Source organism: Oncorhynchus nerka, linkage group LG27 (assembly GCF_034236695.1).
Source record: "Oncorhynchus nerka isolate Pitt River linkage group LG27, Oner_Uvic_2.0, whole genome shotgun sequence".
NCBI classification, from domain to species: Eukaryota; Metazoa; Chordata; class Actinopteri; order Salmoniformes; family Salmonidae; genus Oncorhynchus; species Oncorhynchus nerka.
Genome location: NC_088422.1, coordinates 41,156,145 through 41,176,270, shown reverse-complemented (window position 1 = coordinate 41,176,270; position 20,126 = coordinate 41,156,145). Strand labels below are relative to the sequence as shown.

General features: G+C 36.9%; 1 protein-coding gene across 1 annotated transcript in view; it reads left to right on the top strand.

Annotated features, from left to right (window-relative positions):
* LOC115126574 (substance-P receptor-like) overlaps positions 1-20,126 on the top strand; it is a 90,188-nt gene that overhangs the window by 18,573 nt on the left and 51,489 nt on the right. The window contains exon 3 of the mRNA XM_065011683.1: positions 5,196-5,346. Coding sequence (XP_064867755.1) covers positions 5,196-5,346 — 151 coding nt within the window. The remainder of the gene's footprint in view (positions 1-5,195; positions 5,347-20,126) is intronic.

The following is a 20,126-nucleotide window of genomic DNA, read 5'->3' as shown; positions in this document are numbered from 1 at the left end:
AATAAATGCTGGAATGGAGCAAATGGAATGACATCGAATACATGGAAACCATGTGTTTAATACCATTCCATTTACTTCGCTCCAACCATTACCACGAGTCCATCCTTCCCAATTGAGGTGCCACCAACCTCCTGGGTTCAACATTGAACCGAAAAGGCTTCTACCTGGAACCACAATGGTTCTACTTGGAACCAAAAATGGTTCTTCAAAGTGTTGATCAATTGGGACAGCTGAAGAAACCGTTTAGGTTGTAAATAGCACCTTTTTTTTTCGACTAGTGTATGTGTGTAACTGTACGTCTTTGCCAGTTTGTGTGCATGCATTTGTGTGTCTTCCTCTGTGTATGTCTATGGCATGTCTGTGTGTCAATGCATGGGTCTGCCTGGCGAGTGTGTCTGCATGAGTGCGTCGACGACATATGATATCCTCAGCTGCTTGTGATGGGTGTTGCAAAATACTGAAATGCTGTCTGACTCACAGTCTCCAAGTGAAGTGACCCTGATAAGGACCTGCAAACAGTCAGATCCTCAGCCTGCCAAAACACAACACACTGACAAGCCCTGCTACCTTTTGAAATATTCCCCTGAAGAAAATAGTTATCTTAGTGACAACAACAACCCTGAAAACTGTCAGGGAAATTAAACACATGCTTTGCTGACAGAGTCACAGGGAGGTAAGAATGGAAAAGCTGGCCTGATATACACATTCTTTCTATGTGTCCGTATTTGGAAGTCCCTCAGATTGCGTCGCAAATGGCACCCTATTCCCTATGTAGTGCACCATATAGGGAATAGGGTGCGATTTGAGAATTCATTCATGTTGAGAGAGAGGGATGAAAATATGGCACCGTTGTTATTGGTTTCTCTGTTGTTACAAATACACTGAACAAAGATAAAAACGCAACATGAAACAATTTCAAAGATTTTACTGAACTACAGTTCATATAATAAAATCAGTTATTAGGCCCTAATCTATGGATCAGTGCAACATGCATAGAGTCTTCTTCGCATAAGGTTGATCAGGCTGTTGACTGTGGCCTGTGGAATGTTGTTCCACTCCTCTTTAATGGCTGTGTGAAGTTGCTGGATATTGGTGGGAAATGGGTGACATGTCTGGTGAGTTTTCAGGCCATGGAAGAACTAGGACCTTTTCAACTTCCAGGAATTGTGTTCAGATCCTTGCGACATAGAGCCGTGCATTTTCATGCTGAAACATAAGGTGATGGTGGCGGATGAATGGCACGACAACGGGCCTCGGGATTGTGTCATGGTCTCTCTGTGCACTCAGATTGCCAAAGATAAAATGCAATTTGTTCGTGCTCCGTAGTTTATGCCTGCCCATACCATAACCCCACCGCCACCATGGGGCACTTTGTTCACAACGTTGACATCAGCAGACTGCTCGCCCACACAACGCCATACACCCTGTCTGCTCTGTACAGTGGAAATCGAAGTTGTTTACAACGCCGAACTGCAGTCAGGTGAAGACCCTGGTGAGGACGACAAGCAAGTAGATGAGCTTCTCTGAGACGGTTTCTGCCAAAATTATTTGGTTGTGCAAACCCACAGTTTCATCACTAACAGGGAAGCAAACAGATGTGTTCACAGAATTTGAGCGAAATAAGCTTTTTGTGCATACGGACAATTTCAGGGATCTTTTATTTCAGCTCATGAAACATGGGACCAACAATTTACATGTTGCTTTTATATTTCTCTTTACTATAAAACAAGACTTTATCTGAGGAAGTACTGCCTACCTGTTCTCCAAAGACAGTGCAGTATGAAGATAGGCAGAAAACGGCTTCTCCGGCTTCTCCAATAGAAATCCCCAATCCCACTTGTAGGCGATGCCATGGCGTCATTGGCTTGCTAAGCTCATGTGCAGAAACACATCTTCGGGTCTAGCGGTTGTCTCGCGCCGAACTGCGTGTGGTCAGGCCATCAAATCAAAGGCACTTCTTCGATATAAAGTTGTTTTTGACTAAAATAACATCAGTTTATCTCTTTAACAAGGTTGTTTACTAAGACATTTGCTCGAACCAAGAAAATGAACAAGTAAGGAAGATTGTTTAACTTCTCTCATATACTTCTCAAACCCCAAACCCTGCCCTGGTCTGCTTGGTCTGTTTCACACGTGTTACCAGCAGTCTCGCGATGTTGCTCCTCTGTGTTCTCCTTTGCATTGAATTCATTTCCCTCCTCCTATCATATTATTTACAAAAAGCAAGTATTAGGGAGCTGTGACCGTTAATTTCACACATCTCAGACAAAAAATTCAGTGGAAGTCTGTACAGGAGCCCACCCATTACCAATTTGCTGCCTGTACTCTATCATGCAGTTCCCAAACATTTCACTGTAATAATCACTGGTAACAAACAGACTGTGAATGCCATTAAAGGGATATTTCAGGATGTTGGCAGTGCCCTTTATCTACTTCCCCAGAGTCAGATAAATTCGTGGATACCATTTTTATGTCTCTCTCTGAGGAAGTTGCTATGTTGCGTTAGCGCAATTGCTAACTATTGTTGACTGGAACAGCTAGCATGCTAGCTGTTCCTGTAGACTTCCAGTCATTGAGATAATGGTAGTTAGCATTGATTCGCGAAACTACCTATAACTTCCTTCATACTGGACACAGAGACAAAAAAATGGTGTCCACGAGTTTATCAGACTCTAGGGAAGTAGATAAACGGCTTCACTGACACAATTCGGAAGTATACCTTGAATATTTGGTTCCTCAGCAAACACAAACAGATGCTTTCCACAGTCGTCTTACCTTTTATATCCAAAAAACTAAAGCACTGCATGCATCCCTAGAGAAAAAAAGGTACAACAGAGCTTTTGGGGAGGAAAACCATTGATGCAAAAAAAAGATAAGCCTTCAAGTCAATTGGTTGAATTGCAGCTGCTCTCTCTTTGGGCTCATGCCTTGTGTACTGTGTGTGCCAGGTTTGATCCTCTGGTGCACCTGCATTTTGCTCAGTAGGCCGGTATGAGGGCCTGAAGGCTGGTGTTGTGTCTCTGTCCTCTTGGGTGTTCTATCTGATTATAATAATTGTCCGAATTTTCCTTGTTTAAAAAACAAAACAAAAAAACACACAGACTTCCATGGAAGTCTCTGGGGAGGAGAGACCGGCTACTGTGTCTGATAACCAAGCCATTAACTCATATTAACTGAATCTGAGCTGTCTTAATTTGTTATTTATTATTGGAAAGTTAATTATGGGGGGGGAGTTAGTTCCTTTGCCATGTAAATATAGAAAAGTGATCTCAGAATAGTTGTATTAGACATGTTTGCTCGATAAGGAGGCCCTTATTCATACCCTATGACTGTTGCACCTGGCGTAAAGATACTGATAATACCTGATAAGTATCCCATTCGAACCCACAAACCTACCTGATCCCTTTTTTTTGACTCTATGTCATCGTTCACTGATGTCCTCCCTGTCTCCTCTTTTCTTCCAGCTCCCTGTTGTTTACAAGTAACATCCAAAATATAGGAAACATCAACACAAAGTGTATTAATATGGCATTGGGACATCATGACCCAGAACAGCTTCAATGCACCTTGGCATAGATCAGTGTTTCCCAAAGAGGTGTACGTTTTGGTTTTCACCCTAGCACCACACATCTGATTGAAATAATCAAAGAGTGATGGTTTGTTGATTATTTGAATCAGCTTTTTGTATTGCTAGGGCCTAAACAAGAACGTGCACCACGTTTGGGAAACTCTATTGTAGGGATTCTTCCATGATAAGTTCTATAATTTAGTGTTTTAATGATAGTGGTGGAAAATGCTGTCTCAGGCACCACTCCAGGATGTCCCATAAGTGTTAAATTGGGTCGAGATCTGGTGACTGAGACGGCCATGGCATATGGTTTACAACGCTATCATGCTCATCAAATCATCAAATTGCTGAATTAACTCATGAACCACACCTGTGTGGAAGCACCTGCTTTCAATATATTTTCTATTCATCATTTAGTAAAGTGTTTCCATTATTTTGGCAGTTTTTATTTTTTATTTTATTTTGATTTAACCTTTATTTAACCAGGAAGGGCTCATTGAGATTTAAAATCTATTTTTCAAGAGCGTGCTGGCCAAGATAGACAGCACCAAGTCGTTACAAAAATTACAGACAAACAACATGAAAAACTACATGTACTGGCTTAAGCAGGGGGACACGTCTGGCACTGCAGGATTTGAGTCCCTGGCGGCGTAGTGTGTTACTGATGGTAGGCTTTGTTTCTTTGGTCCCAGCTCTCTGCAGGTCATTCACTAGGTCCCCCCGTGTGGTTCTGGGATTTTTGCTCACCGTTCTTGTGATCTTTTTGACCCCACGGGGTGAGATCTTGCGTGGAGCCCCAGATCGAGGGAGATTATCAGTGGTCTTGTATATCTTCCATTTCCTAATAATTGCTCCAACAGTTGATTTCTTCAAACCAAGCTGCTTACCTATTGCAGATTCAGTCTTCCCAGCCTGGTGCAGGTCTACAATTTTGTTTCTGGTGTCCTTAGACAGCTCTTTGGTCTTGGCCATAGTGGAGTTTGGAGTGTGACTGTTTGAGGTTGTGGACAGGTGTCTTTTATACTGATAACAAGTTCAAACAGGTGCCATTAATACAGGTAACGAGTGGAGGACAGAGGAGCCTCTTAAAGAAGAAGTTACAGGTCTGTGAGAGCTAGAAATCTTGCTTGTTTGTAGGTGACCAAATACTTATTTTCCACCATAGTTTGCAAATAAAATCATAAAAAATCCTACAATGTGATTTTCTGGAGAAAGTGTACATAGTTGAAGTGTACCTATGATGACAATTACAGGCCTCTCTCATCTTTTTAAGTGGGAGAACTTGCACAATTGGTGGCTGACTAAATACTTATTTGCCCCACTGTATATAAAATATCCCCATAGTCTAGTAAAGGCATAAATGTTGCTGATACTCCTTCTGATACCTCCTTCTGGCTTCAAAAGAAAAACAGTCCTTATTCCTAAAATAAAATCCCAAATTCAGCTTCAATTGTTTTGTAAGTTGTTGAATATGCAATTTAAAAGAGAGGCCGTTATCAATTAAAATTCCAAGATATTTATATGAGGTTATCTGTATGTGTGTCGCTCTTTTTCCCCTTTCCTGTAGGTACAATTGTAGCAGTGCTGCATGCTGATCTTGTCTTCCCCTCCCTGTCGTGCCCTGTAGGTACTACATGTGCGTGACAGTGCTGATCTACTTCCTGCCTCTACTGGTGATGGGCTGTGCCTATCTGGTGGTGGGACTCACTCTCTGGGCCAGTAACATACCTGGAGACTCCTCTGACCGCTACAAAGAGCAGCTCACTGCCAAACGCAAGGTAGAGCACACTATAATAAAAGGTGCAGCACACTATAATAAAAGGTGCAGCACACTATAATAAAAGGTACAGCAGACTATAATAAAAGGTGCAGCACACTATAATAAAAGGTACAGCAGACTATAATAAAAGTTGCAGCACACTATAATAAAAGGTGCAGCACACTATAATAAAAGGTACAGCACACTATAATAAAAGGTACAGCACACTATAATAAAAGGTGCAGCACACTATAATAAAAGGTACAGCACACCATAATAAAAGGTACAGCACACTATAATAAAAGGTACAGCACACTACAATAAAGGTACAGCACACTATAATAAAAGGTGCAGCACACTATAATAAAAGGTGCAGCACACTATAATAAAAGGTGCAGCACACTATAATAAAAGGTGCAGCACACTATAATAAAAGGTACAGCAGACTATAATAAAAGGTACAGCACACTATAATAAAAGGTGCAGCACACTATAATAAAAGGTACAGCACACTATAATAAAAGGTGCAGCACACTATAATAAAAGGTGCAGCACACTATAATAAAAGGTGCAGCACACTATAATAAAAGGTACAGCTCACTATAATAAAAGGTACAGAACACTGTAATAAAAGGTACAGCACACTGTAATAAAAGGTGCAGCACACTATAATAAAAGGTGCAGTACACTATAATAAAAGGTACAGCACACTATAATAAATGGTGCAGCACACTATAATAAAAGGTGCAACACACTATAATAAAAGGTACAGAACACTATAATAAAAGGTGCAGCACACTATAATAAAAGGTGCAGCACACTATAATAAAAGGTACAGCACACTATAATAAAAGGTGCAGCACACCATAATAAAAGGTACAGCACACTATAATAAAAGGTGCAGCACACTATAATAAAAGGTGCAGCACACCATAATAAAAGGTGCAGCACACCATAATAAAAGGTGCAGCACACCATAATAAAAGGTGCAGCACACCATAATAAAAGGTGCAGCACACTATAATAAAAGGTGAGGCACACTATAATAAAAGGTGCAGCACACTATAATAAAAGGTACATAACACTATAATAAAAGGTGCAGCACACTATAATAAAAGGTGCAGCACACTATAATAAAAGGTGCAGTACACTATAATAAAAGGTGCAGAACACTATAATAAAAGGTGCAGCACACTATAATATAAGGTGCAGCACACTATAATAAAAGGTACAGCACACTATAATAAAAGGTACAGCAGACTATAATAAAAGTTGCAGTACACTATAATAAAAGGTGCAGCACACTATAATAAAAGGTACAGCACACTATAATAAAAGGTGCAGCACACTATAATAAAAGGTACAGCAAACTATAATAAAAGGTGCAGCACACTATAATAAAAGGTACAGCACACTATAATAAAAGGTGCAGCACACTATAATAAAAGGTTCAACACACTATAATAAAAGGTACAGCTCACTATAATAAAAGGTACAGAACACTGTAATAAAAGGTACAGCACACTGTAATAAAAGGTGCAGCACACTATAATAAAAGGTGCAGCACACTATAATAAAAGGTGCAGCACACTATAATAAAAGGTGCAACACACTATAATAAAAGGTACAGCTCACTATAATAAAAGGTACAGCACACTGTAATAAAAGGTACAGCACACTGTAATAAAAGGTGCAGCACACTATAATAAAAGGTGCAGCACACTATAATAAAAGGTGCAGCACACTATAATAAAAGGTACAGCACACTATAATAAATGGTGCAGCACACTATAATAAAAGGTGCAACACACTATAATAAAAGGTACAGAACACTATAATAAAAGGTGCAGCACACTATAATAAAAGGTACAGCACACTATAATAAAAGGTACAGCACACTATAATAAAAGGTGCAGCACACTATAATAAAAGGTACAGCACACTATAATAAAAGGTGCAGCACACTATAATAAAAGGTGCAGCACACTATAATAAAAGGTGCAGCACACTATAATAAAAGGTACAGCTCACTATAATAAAAGGTACAGAACACTGTAATAAAAGGTACAGCACACTGTAATAAAAGGTGCAGCACACTATAATAAAAGGTGCAGCACACTATAATAAAAGGTACAGCACACTATAATAAATGGTGCAGCACACTATAATAAAAGGTGCAACACACTATAATAAAAGGTACAGAACACTATAATAAAAGGTGCAGCACACTATAATAAAAGGTGCAGCACACTATAATAAAAGGTACAGCACACTATAATAAAAGGTGCAGCACACCATAATAAAAGGTACAGCACACTATAATAAAAGGTGCAGCACACTATAATAAAAGGTGCAGCACACCATAATAAAAGGTGCAGCACACCATAATAAAAGGTGCAGCAGACTATAATAAAAGGTGCAGCACACTATAATAAAAGGTGAGGCACAATATAATAAAAGGTGCAGCACACTATAATAAAAGGTACAGAACACTATAATAAAAGGCGCAGGACACTATAATAAAAGGTGCAGCACACTATAATAAAAGGTGCAGTACACTATAATAAAAGGTGCAGCACACTATAATAAAAGGTGCAGTACACTATAATAAAAGGTGCAGCACACTATAATAAAAGGTGCAGCACACTATAATAAAAGGTGCAGCACACCATAATAAAAGGTGCAGCACACCATAATAAAAGGTGCAGCAGACTATAATAAAAGGAGCAGCACACTATAATAAAAGGTGAGGCACACTATAATAAAAGGTGCAGCACACTATAATAAAAGGTACAGAACACTATAATAAAAGGTGCAGCACACTATAATAAAAGGTGCAGCACACTATAATAAAAGGTGCAGTACACTATAATAAAAGGTGCAGCACACTGTAATAAAAGGTGCAGCACACTATAATAAAAGGTGCAGTACACTATAATAAAAGGTGCAGCACACTATAATAAAAGGTGCAGCACACTATAATAAAAGGTGCAGCACACTTTAATAAAAGGTGCAGCACACTATAATAAAAGGTGCAGCACACCATAATAAAAGGTGCAGCACACCATAATAAAAGGTGAGGCACACTATAATAAAAGGTGCAGCACACTATAATAAAAGGTACAGAACACTATAATAAAAGGTGCAGCACACTATAATAAAAGGTGCAGCACACTATAATAAAAGGTGCAGCACACCATAATAAAAGGAGCAGCACACCATAATAAAAGGTGCAGCAGACTATAATAAAAGGAGCAGCACACTATAATAAAAGGTGAGGCACACTATAATAAAAGGTGCAGCACACTATAATAAAAGGTGCAGTACACTATAATAAAAGGTGCAGCACACTATAATAAAAGGTACAGCACACTATAATAAAAGGTACAGCACACTATAATAAAAGGTGCAGCACACTATAATAAAAGGTACAGCTCACTATAATAAAAGGTACAGCACACTGTAATAAAAGGTACAGCACACTGTAATAAAAGGTGCAGCACACTATAATAAAAGGTGCAGCACACTATAATAAAAGGTGCAGCACACTATAATAAAAGGTACAGCACACTATAATAAATGGTGCAGCACACTATAATAAAAGGTGCAACACACTATAATAAAAGGTACAGAACACTATAATAAAAGGTGCAGCACACCATAATAAAAGGTGCAGCAGACTATAATAAAAGGAGCAGCACACTATAATAAAGGTGAGGCACACTATAATAAAAGGTGCAGCACACTATAATAAAAGGTGCAGCACACTATAATAAAGGTGCAGCACACTATAATAAAAGGTGCAGCACACCATAATAAAAGGTGCAGCACACTATAATAAAAGGTACAGCACACTATAATAAATGGTGCAGCACACTATAATAAAAGGTGCAACACACTATAATAAAAGGTACAGAACACTATAATAAAAGGTGCAGCACACCATAATAAAAGGTGCAGCAGACTATAATAAAAAAGGAGCAGCACACTATAATAAAAGGTGAGGCACACTATAATAAAAGGTGCAGCACACTATAATAAAAGGTACAGAACACTATAATAAAGGTGCAGCACACTATAATAAAAGGTGCAGCACACTATAATAAAAGGTGCAGCACACCATAATAAAAGGAGCAGCACACCATAATAAAAGGTGCAGCAGACTATAATAAAAGGAGCAGCACACTATAATAAAAGGTGAGGCACACTATAATAAAAGGTGCAGCACACTATAATAAAAGGTGCAGGACACTATAATAAAAGGTGCAGCACACTATAATAAAAGGTACAGCACACTATAATAAAAGGTACAGCACACTATAATAAAAAGGTGCAGCACACTATAATAAAAGGTACAGCTCACTATAATAAAAGGTACAGCACACTGTAATAAAAGGTACAGCACACTGTAATAAAAGGTGCAGCACACTATAATAAAAGGTGCAGCACACTATAATAAAAGGTGCAGCACACTATAATAAAAGGTACAGCACACTATAATAAATGGTGCAGCACACTATAATAAAAGGTGCAACACACTATAATAAAAGGTACAGAACACTATAATAAAAGGTACAGCACACTATAATAAAAGGTACAGCACACTATAATAAAAGGTGCAGCACACTATAATAAAAGGTACAGCACACTATAATAAAAGGTGCAGCACACTATAATAAAAGGTGCAGCACACTATAATAAAAGGTGCAGCACACTATAATAAAAGGTACAGCACACTATAATAAATGGTGCAGCACACTATAATAAAAGGTGCAACACACTATAATAAAAGGTACAGAACACTATAATAAAAGGTGCAGCACACTATAATAAAAGGTGCAGCACACTATAATAAAAGGTGCAGTACACTATAATAAAAGGTGCAGAACACTATAATAAAAGGTGCAGCACACTATAATATAAGGTGCAGCACACTATAATAAAAGGTACAGCACACTATAATAAAAGGTACAGCAGACTATAATAAAAGTTGCAGTACACTATAATAAAAGGTGCAGCACACTATAATAAAAGGTACAGCACACTATAATAAAAGGTGCAGCACACTATAATAAAAGGTACAGCAAACTATAATAAAAGGTGCAGCACACTATAATAAAAGGTTCAACACACTATAATAAAAGGTACAGCTCACTATAATAAAAGGTACAGAACACTGTAATAAAAGGTACAGCACACTGTAATAAAAGGTGCAGCACACTATAATAAAAGGTGCAGCACACTATAATAAAAGGTGCAGCACACTATAATAAAAGGTGCAACACACTATAATAAAAGTACAGCTCACTATAATAAAAGGTACAGCACACTGTAATAAAAGGTACAGCACACTGTAATAAAAGGTGCAGCACACTATAATAAAAGGTGCAGCACACTATAATAAAAGGTGCAGCACACTATAATAAAAGGTACAGCACACTATAATAAATGGTGCAGCACACTATAATAAAAGGTGCAACACACTATAATAAAAGGTACAGCACACTGTAATAAAAGGTGCAGCACACTATAATAAAAGGTGCAGCACACTATAATAAATGGTGCAGCACACTATAATAAAAGGTGCAACACACTATAATAAAAGGTACAGAACACTATAATAAAAGGTACAGCACTATAATAAAAGGTACAGCACACTATAATAAAAGGTGCAGCACACTATAATAAAAGGTACAGCACACTATAATAAAAGGTGCAGCACACTATAATAAAAGGTGCAGCACACTATAATAAAAGGTGCAGCACACTATAATAAAAGGTACAGCACACTATAATAAATGGTGCAGCACACTATAATAAAAGGTGCAACACACTATAATAAAAGGTACAGAACACTATAATAAAAGGTGCAGCACACTATAATAAAAGGTGCAGCACACTATAATAAAAGGTGCAGTACACTATAATAAAAGGTGCAGAACACTATAATAAAAGGTGCAGCACACTATAATATAAGGTGCAGCACACTATAATAAAAGGTACAGCAGACTATAATAAAAGTTGCAGTACACTATAATAAAAGGTGCAGCACACTATAATAAAAGGTACAGCACACTATAATAAAGGTGCAGCACACTATAATAAAAGGTACACAAACTATAATAAAAGGTGCAGCACACTATAATAAAAGGTACAGCACACTATAATAAAAGGTGCAGCACACTATAATAAAAGGTTCAACACACTATAATAAAAGGTACAGCTCACTATAATAAAAGGTACAGAACACTGTAATAAAAGGTACAGCACACTGTAATAAAAGGTGCAGCACACTATAATAAAAGGTGCAGCACACTATAATAAAAGGTGCAGCACACTATAATAAAAGGTGCAACACACTATAATAAAAGGTACAGCTCACTATAATAAAAGGTACAGCACACTGTAATAAAAGGTACAGCACACTGTAATAAAAGGTGCAGCACACTATAATAAAAGGTGCAGCACACTATAATAAAAGGTGCAGCACACTATAATAAAAGGTACAGCACACTATAATAAATGGTGCAGCACACTATAATAAAAGGTGCAACACACTATAATAAAAGGTACAGAACACTATAATAAAAGGTGCAGCACACTATAATAAAAGGTACAGCACACTATAATAAAAGGTACAGCACACTATAATAAAAGGTGCAGCACACTATAATAAAAGGTACAGCACACTATAATAAAAGGTGCAGCACACTATAATAAAAGGTGCAGCACACTATAATAAAAGGTGCAGCACACTATAATAAAAGGTACAGCTCACTATAATAAAAGGTACAGAACACTGTAATAAAAGGTACAGCACACTGTAATAAAAGGTGCAGCACACTATAATAAAAGGTGCAGCACACTATAATAAAAGGTACAGCACACTATAATAAATGGTGCAGCACACTATAATAAAAGGTGCAACACACTATAATAAAAGGTACAGAACACTATAATAAAAGGTGCAGCACACTATAATAAAAGGTGCAGCACACTATAATAAAAGGTACAGCACACTATAATAAAAGGTGCAGCACACCATAATAAAAGGTACAGCACACTATAATAAAAGGTGCAGCACACTATAATAAAAGGTGCAGCACACCATAATAAAAGGTGCAGCACACCATAATAAAAAGGTGCAGCAGACTATAATAAAAGGTGCAGCACACTATAATAAAAGGTGAGGCACAATATAATAAAAGGTGCAGCACACTATAATAAAAGGTACAGAACACTATAATAAAAGGCGCAGGACACTATAATAAAGGTGCAGCACACTATAATAAAAGGTGCAGTACACTATAATAAAGGTGCAGCACACTATAATAAAAGGTGCAGTACACTATAATAAAAGGTGCAGCACACTATAATAAAAGGTGCAGCACACTATAATAAAAGGTGCAGCACACCATAATAAAAGGTGCAGCACACCATAATAAAGGTGCAGCAGACTATAATAAAAGGAGCAGCACACTATAATAAAAGGTGAGGCACACTATAATAAAAGGTGCAGCACACTATAATAAAAGGTACAGAACACTATAATAAAAGGTGCAGCACACTATAATAAAAGGTGCAGCACACTATAATAAAAGGTGCAGTACACTATAATAAAAGCAGCACACTGTAATAAAAGGTGCAGCACACTATAATAAAAAGGTGCACACTATAATAAAAGGTGCAGCACACTATAATAAAAGGTGCAGCACACTATAATAAAAGGTGCAGCACACTTTAATAAAAGGTGCAGCACACTATAATAAAAGGTGCAGCACACTATAATAAAAGGTGCAGCACACCATAATAAAAGGTAAAAGGTGCAGCACACTATAATAAAAGGTACAGAACACAGCACACACTATAATAAAAGGTGCAGCACACTATAATAAAAGGTGCAGCACACCATAATAATAATAAAAGGTGCAGCAGACTATAATAAAAGGAGCAGCACACTATAATAAAAGGTGAGGCACACTATAATAAAAGGTGCAGCACACTATAATAAAAGGTGCAGTACACTATAATAAAAGGTGCAGCACACTATAATAAAAGGTACAGCACACTATAATAAAAGGCAGCACACTATAATAAAAGGTGCAGCACACTATAATAAAAGGTACAGCTCACTATAATAAAAGGTACAGCACACTGTAATAAAAGGTACAGCACACTGTAATAAAAGGTGCAGCACACTATAATAAAAGGTGCAGCACACTATAATAAAAGGTGCAGCACACTATAATAAAAGGTACAGCACACTATAATAAATGGTGCAGCACACTATAATAAAAGGTGCAACACACTATAATAAAAGGTACAGAACACTATAATAAAAGGTGCAGCACACCATAATAAAAGGTGCAGCAGACTATAATAAAAGGAGCAGCACACTATAATAAAAGGTGAGGCACACTATAATAAAAGGTGCAGCACACTATAATAAAAGGTGCAGCACACTATAATAAAAGGTGCAGCACACTATAATAAAAGGTGCAGCACACTATAATAAAGGTGCAGCACACTATAATAAAAGGTACAGCACACTATAATAAATGGTGCAGCACACTATAATAAAAGGTGCAACACACAGCAGAACACTATAATAAAAGGTGCAGCACACCATAATAAAAGGTGCAGCAGACTATAATAAAAGGAGCAGCACACTATAATAAAAGGTGAGGCACACTATAATAAAAGGTGCAGCACACTATAATAAAAGGTACAGAACACTATAATAAAAGGTGCAGCACACTATAATAAAAGGTGCAGCACACTATAATAAAAGGTGCAGCACACCATAATAAAAGGAGCAGCACACCATAATAAAAGGTGCAGCAGACTATAATAAAAGGAGCAGCACACTATAATAAAAGGTGAGGCACACTATAATAAAAGGTGCAGCACACTATAATAAAAGGTGCAGGACACTATAATAAAAGGTGCAGCACACTATAATAAAAGGTGCAACACACTATAATAAAAGGTACAGAACACTATAATAAAAGGTACAGCACACTATAATAAAAGGTACAGCACACTATAATAAAAGGTGCAGCACACTATAATAAAAGGTACAGCACACTATAATAAAAGGTGCAGCACACTATAATAAAAGGTGCAGCACACTATAATAAAAGGTGCAGCACACTATAATAAAAGGTACAGCACACTATAATAAATGGTGCAGCACACTATAATAAAAGGTGCAACACACTATAATAAAAGGTACAGAACACTATAATAAAAGGTGCAGCACACTATAATAAAAGGTGCAGCACACTATAATAAAAGGTACAGCACACTATAATAAAAGGTGCAGCACACCATAATAAAAGGTACAGCACACTATAATAAAAGGTGCAGCACACTATAATAAAAGGTGCAGCACACCATAATAAAAGGTGCAGCACACCATAATAAAAGGTGCAGCAGACTATAATAAAAGGTGCAGCACACTATAATAAAAGGTGAGGCACAATATAATAAAAGGTGCAGCACACTATAATAAAAGGTACAGAACACTATAATAAAAGGCGCAGGACACTATAATAAAAGGTGCAGCACACTATAATAAAAGGTGCAGTACACTATAATAAAAGGTGCAGCACACTATAATAAAAGGTGCAGTACACTATAATAAAAGGTGCAGCACACTATAATAAAAGGTGCAGCACACTATAATAAAAGGTGCAGTACACTATAATAAAAGGTGCAGCACACTGTAATAAAAGGTGCAGCACACTATAATAAAAGGTGCAGTACACTATAATAAAAGGTGCAGCACACTATAATAAAAGGTGCAGCACACTATAATAAAAGGTGCAGCACACTTTAATAAAGGTGCAGCACACCATAATAAAAGGTGCAGCAGACTATAATAAAAGGAGCAGCACACTATAATAAAAGGTGAGGCACACTATAATAAAAGGTGCAGCACACTATAATAAAAGGTACAGAACACTATAATAAAAGGTGCAGCACACTATAATAAAAGGTGCAGCACACTATAATAAGGTGCAGCACACCATAATAAAAGGAGCAGCACACCATAATAAAAGGTGCAGCAGACTATAATAAAAAGCAGCACACTATAATAAAAGGTGAGGCACACTATAATAAAAGGTGCAGCACACTATAATAAAAGGTGCACACTATAATAAAAGGTGCAGCACACTATAATAAAAGGTACAGAACACTATAATAAAAGGTGCAGCACACTATAATAAAAGGTGCAGCACACTATAATAAAAGGTACAGCACACTATAATAAAAGGTGCAGCACACCATAATAAAAGGTACAGCACACTATAATAAAAGGTGCAGCACACTATAATAAAAGGTGCAGCACACCATAATAAAAGGTGCAGCACACCATAATAAAAGGTGCAGCAGACTATAATAAAAGGTGCAGCACACTATAATAAAAGGTGAGGCACACTATAATAAAAGGTGCAGCACACTATAATAAAAGGTACAGAACACTATAATAAAAGGTGCAGGACACTATAATAAAGGTGCAGCACACTATAATAAAAGGTGCAGCACACTATAATAAAAGGTGCAGCACACTATAATAAAAGGTGCAGTACACTATAATAAAAGGTGCAGCACACTATAATAAAAGGTGCAGCACACTATAATAAAAAGTACACTATAATAAAAGGTGCAGCACACTGTAATAAAAGGTGCAGCACACTATAATAAAAGGTGCAGTACACTATAATAAAAGGTGCAGCACACTATAATAAAAGGTGCAGCACACTATAATAAAAGGTGCAGCACACTATAATAAAAGGTGCAGCACACCATAATAAAAGGTGCAGCAGACTATAATAAAAGGAGCAGCACACTATAATAAAAGGTGAGGCACACTATAATAAAAGGTGCAGCACACTATAATAAAAGGTACAGAACACTATAATAAAAGGTGCAGCACACTATAATAAAAGGTGCAGCACACTATAATAAAAGGTGCAGCACACCATAATAAAAGGAGCAGCACACCATAATAAAAGGTGCAGCAGACAGCAGCACACTATAATAAAAGGTGAGGCACACTATAATAAAAGGTGCAGCACACTATAATAAAAGGTGCAGTACACTATAATAAAAGGTGCAGCACACTATAATAAAAGGTACAGCACACTATAATAAAAGGTACAGCACACTATAATAAAAGGTGCAGCACACTATAATAAAAGGTACAGCTCACTATAATAAAAGGTACAGCACACTGTAATAAAAGGTGCAGCACACTGTAATAAAAGGTGCAGCACACTATAATAAAAGGTGCAGCACACTATAATAAAAGGTGCAGCACACTATAATAAAAGGTACAGCACACTATAATAAATGGTGCAGCACACTATAATAAAAGGTGCAACACACTATAATAAAAGGTACAGAACACTATAATAAAAGGTACAGCACACTATAATAAAAGGTACAGCACACTATAATAAAAGGTGCAGCACACTATAATAAAAGGTACAGCACACTATAATAAAAGGTGCAGCACACTATAATAAAGGTGCAGCACACTATAATAAAAGGTGCAGCACACTATAATAAAAGGTACAGCACACTATAATAAATGGTGCAGCACACTATAATAAAAGGTGCAACACACTATAATAAAAGGTACAGAACACTATAATAAAAGGTGCAGCACACTATAATAAAAGGTGCAGCACACTATAATAAAAAGGTACAGCACACTATAATAAAAGGTGCAGCACACCATAATAAAAGGTACAGCACACTATAATTAAAGGTGCAGCACACTATAATAAAAGGTGCAGCACACCATAATAAAAGGTGCAGCACACCATAATAAAAGGTGCAGCAGACTATAATAAAAGGTGCAGCACACTATAATAAAAGGTGAGGCACAATATAATAAAAGGTGCAGCACACTATAATAAAAGGTACAGAACACTATAATAAAAGGTGCAGGACACTATAATAAAAGGTGCAGCACACTATAATAAAAGGTGCAGTACACTATAATAAAAGGTGCAGCACACTATAATAAAAGGTGCAGTACACTATAATAAAAGGTGCAGCACACTATAATAAAAGGTGCAGCACACTATAATAAAAGGTGCAGTACACTATAATAAAAAGGTGCAGCACACTGTAATAAAAGGTGCAGCACACTATAATAAAAGGTGCAGTACACTATAATAAAAGGTGCAGCACACTATAATAAAAGGTGCAGCACACTATAATAAAAGGTGCAGCACACTTTAATAAAAGGTGCAGCACACCATAATAAAAGGTGCAGCAGACTATAATAAAAGGAGCAGCACACTATAATAAAAGGTGAGGCACACTATAATAAAAGGTGCAGCACACTATAATAAAAGGTACAGAACACTATAATAAAAGGTGCAGCACACTATAATAAAAGGTGCAGCACACTATAATAAAAGGTGCAGCACACATAATAAAAGGAGCAGCACACCATAATAAAAGGTGCAGCAGACAGCAGCACACTATAATAAAAAGGCACACTATAATAAAGGTGCAGCACACTATAATAAAAAGGCACACTATAATAAAAGGTGCAGCACACTATAATAAAAGGTACAGACCACTATAATAAAAGGTGCAGCACACTATAATAAAAGGTGCAGCACACTATAATAAAAGGTGCAGCACACTATAATAAAAGGTGCAGCACACTATAATAAAAGGTGCAGCACACTATAATAAAAGGTACAGCACACTATAATAAATGGTGCAGCACACTATAATAAAAGGTGCAACACACTATAATAAAAGGTACAGAACACTATAATAAAAGGTGCAGCACACTATAATAAAAGGTGCAGCACACTATAATAAAAGGTACAGCACACTATAATAAAAAGGTGCAGCACACCATAATAAAAGGTACAGCACACTATAATTAAAGGTGCAGCACACTATAATAAAAGGTGCAGCACACCATAATAAAAGGTGCAGCACACCATAATAAAAGGTGCAGCAGACTATAATAAAAGGTGCAGCACACTATAATAAAAGGTGAGGCACAATATAATAAAAGGTGCAGCACACTATAATAAAAGGTACAGAACACTATAATAATATAATAAAAGGTGCAGCACACTATAATAAAAGGTACAGCACACTATAATAAATGGTGCAGCACACTATAATAAAAGGTGCAACACACTATAATAAAAGTACAGAACACTATAATAAAAGGTGCAGCACACTATAATAAAAGGTGCAGCACACTATAATAAAAGGTACAGCACACTATAATAAAAGGTGCAGCACACCATAATAAAAGGTACAGCACACTATAATTAAAGGTGCAGCACACTATAATAAAAGGTGCAGCACACCATAATAAAAGGTGCAGCACACCATAATAAAAGGTGCAGCAGACTATAATAAAAGGTGCAGCACACTATAATAAAAGGTGAGGCACAATATAATAAAAGGTGCAGCACACTATAATAAAAGGTACAGAACACTATAATAAAAGGCGCAGGACACTATAATAAAAGGTGCAGCACACTATAATAAAAGGTGCAGTACACTATAATAAAGGTGCAGCACACTATAATAAAAGGTGCAGTACACTATAATAAAGGTGCAGCACACTATAATAAAAGGTGCAGCACACTATAATAAAAGGTGCAGTACACTATAATAAAAGGTGCAGCACACTGTAATAAAAGGTGCAGCACACTATAATAAAAGGTGCAGTACACTATAATAAAAGGTGCAGCACACTATAATAAAAGGTGCAGCACACTATAATAAAAGGTGCAGCACACTTTAATAAAAGGTGCAGCACACCATAATAAAAGGTGCAGCAGACTATAATAAAAGGAGCAGCACACTATAATAAAAGGTGAGGCACACTATAATAAAAGGTGCAGCACACTATAATAAAAGGTACAGAACACTATAATAAAAGGTGCAGCACACTATAATAAAAGGTGCAGCACACTATAATAAAAGGTGCAGCACACCATAATAAAAGGAGCAGCACACCATAATAAAAGGTGCAGCAGACTATAATAAAAGGAGCAGCACACTATAATAAAAGGTGAGGCACACTATAATAAAAGGTGCAGCACACTATAATAAAAGGTGAGGCACACTATAATAAAAGGTGCAGCACACTATAATAAAAGGTACAGACCACTATAATAAAAGGTGCAGCACACTATAATAAAAGGTACAGCACACTATAATAAAAGGTGCAGCACACTATAATAAAAGGTGCAGCACACTATAATAAAAGGTGCAGCACACTATAATAAAAGGTACAGCACACTATAATAAATGGTGCAGCACACTATAATAAAAGGTGCAACACACTATAATAAAAGGTACAGAACACTATAATAAAAGGTGCAGCACACTATAATAAAAGGTGCAGCACACTATAATAAAAGGTACAGCACACTATAATAAAAGGTGCAGCACACCATAATAAAAGGTACAGCACACTATAATAAAAGGTGCAGCACACTATAATAAAAGGTGCAGCACACCATAATAAAAGGTGCAGCACACCATAATAAAAGGTGCAGCAGACTATAATAAAAGGTGCAGCACACTATAATAAAAGGTGAGGCACAATATAATAAAAGGTGCAGCACACTATAATAAAAGGTACAGAACACTATAATAAAAGGCGCAGGACACTATAATAAAAGGTGCAGCACACTATAATAAAAGGTGCAGTACACTATAATAAAAGGTGCAGCACACTATAATAAAAGGTGCAGTACACTATAATAAAAGGTGCAGCACACTATAATAAAA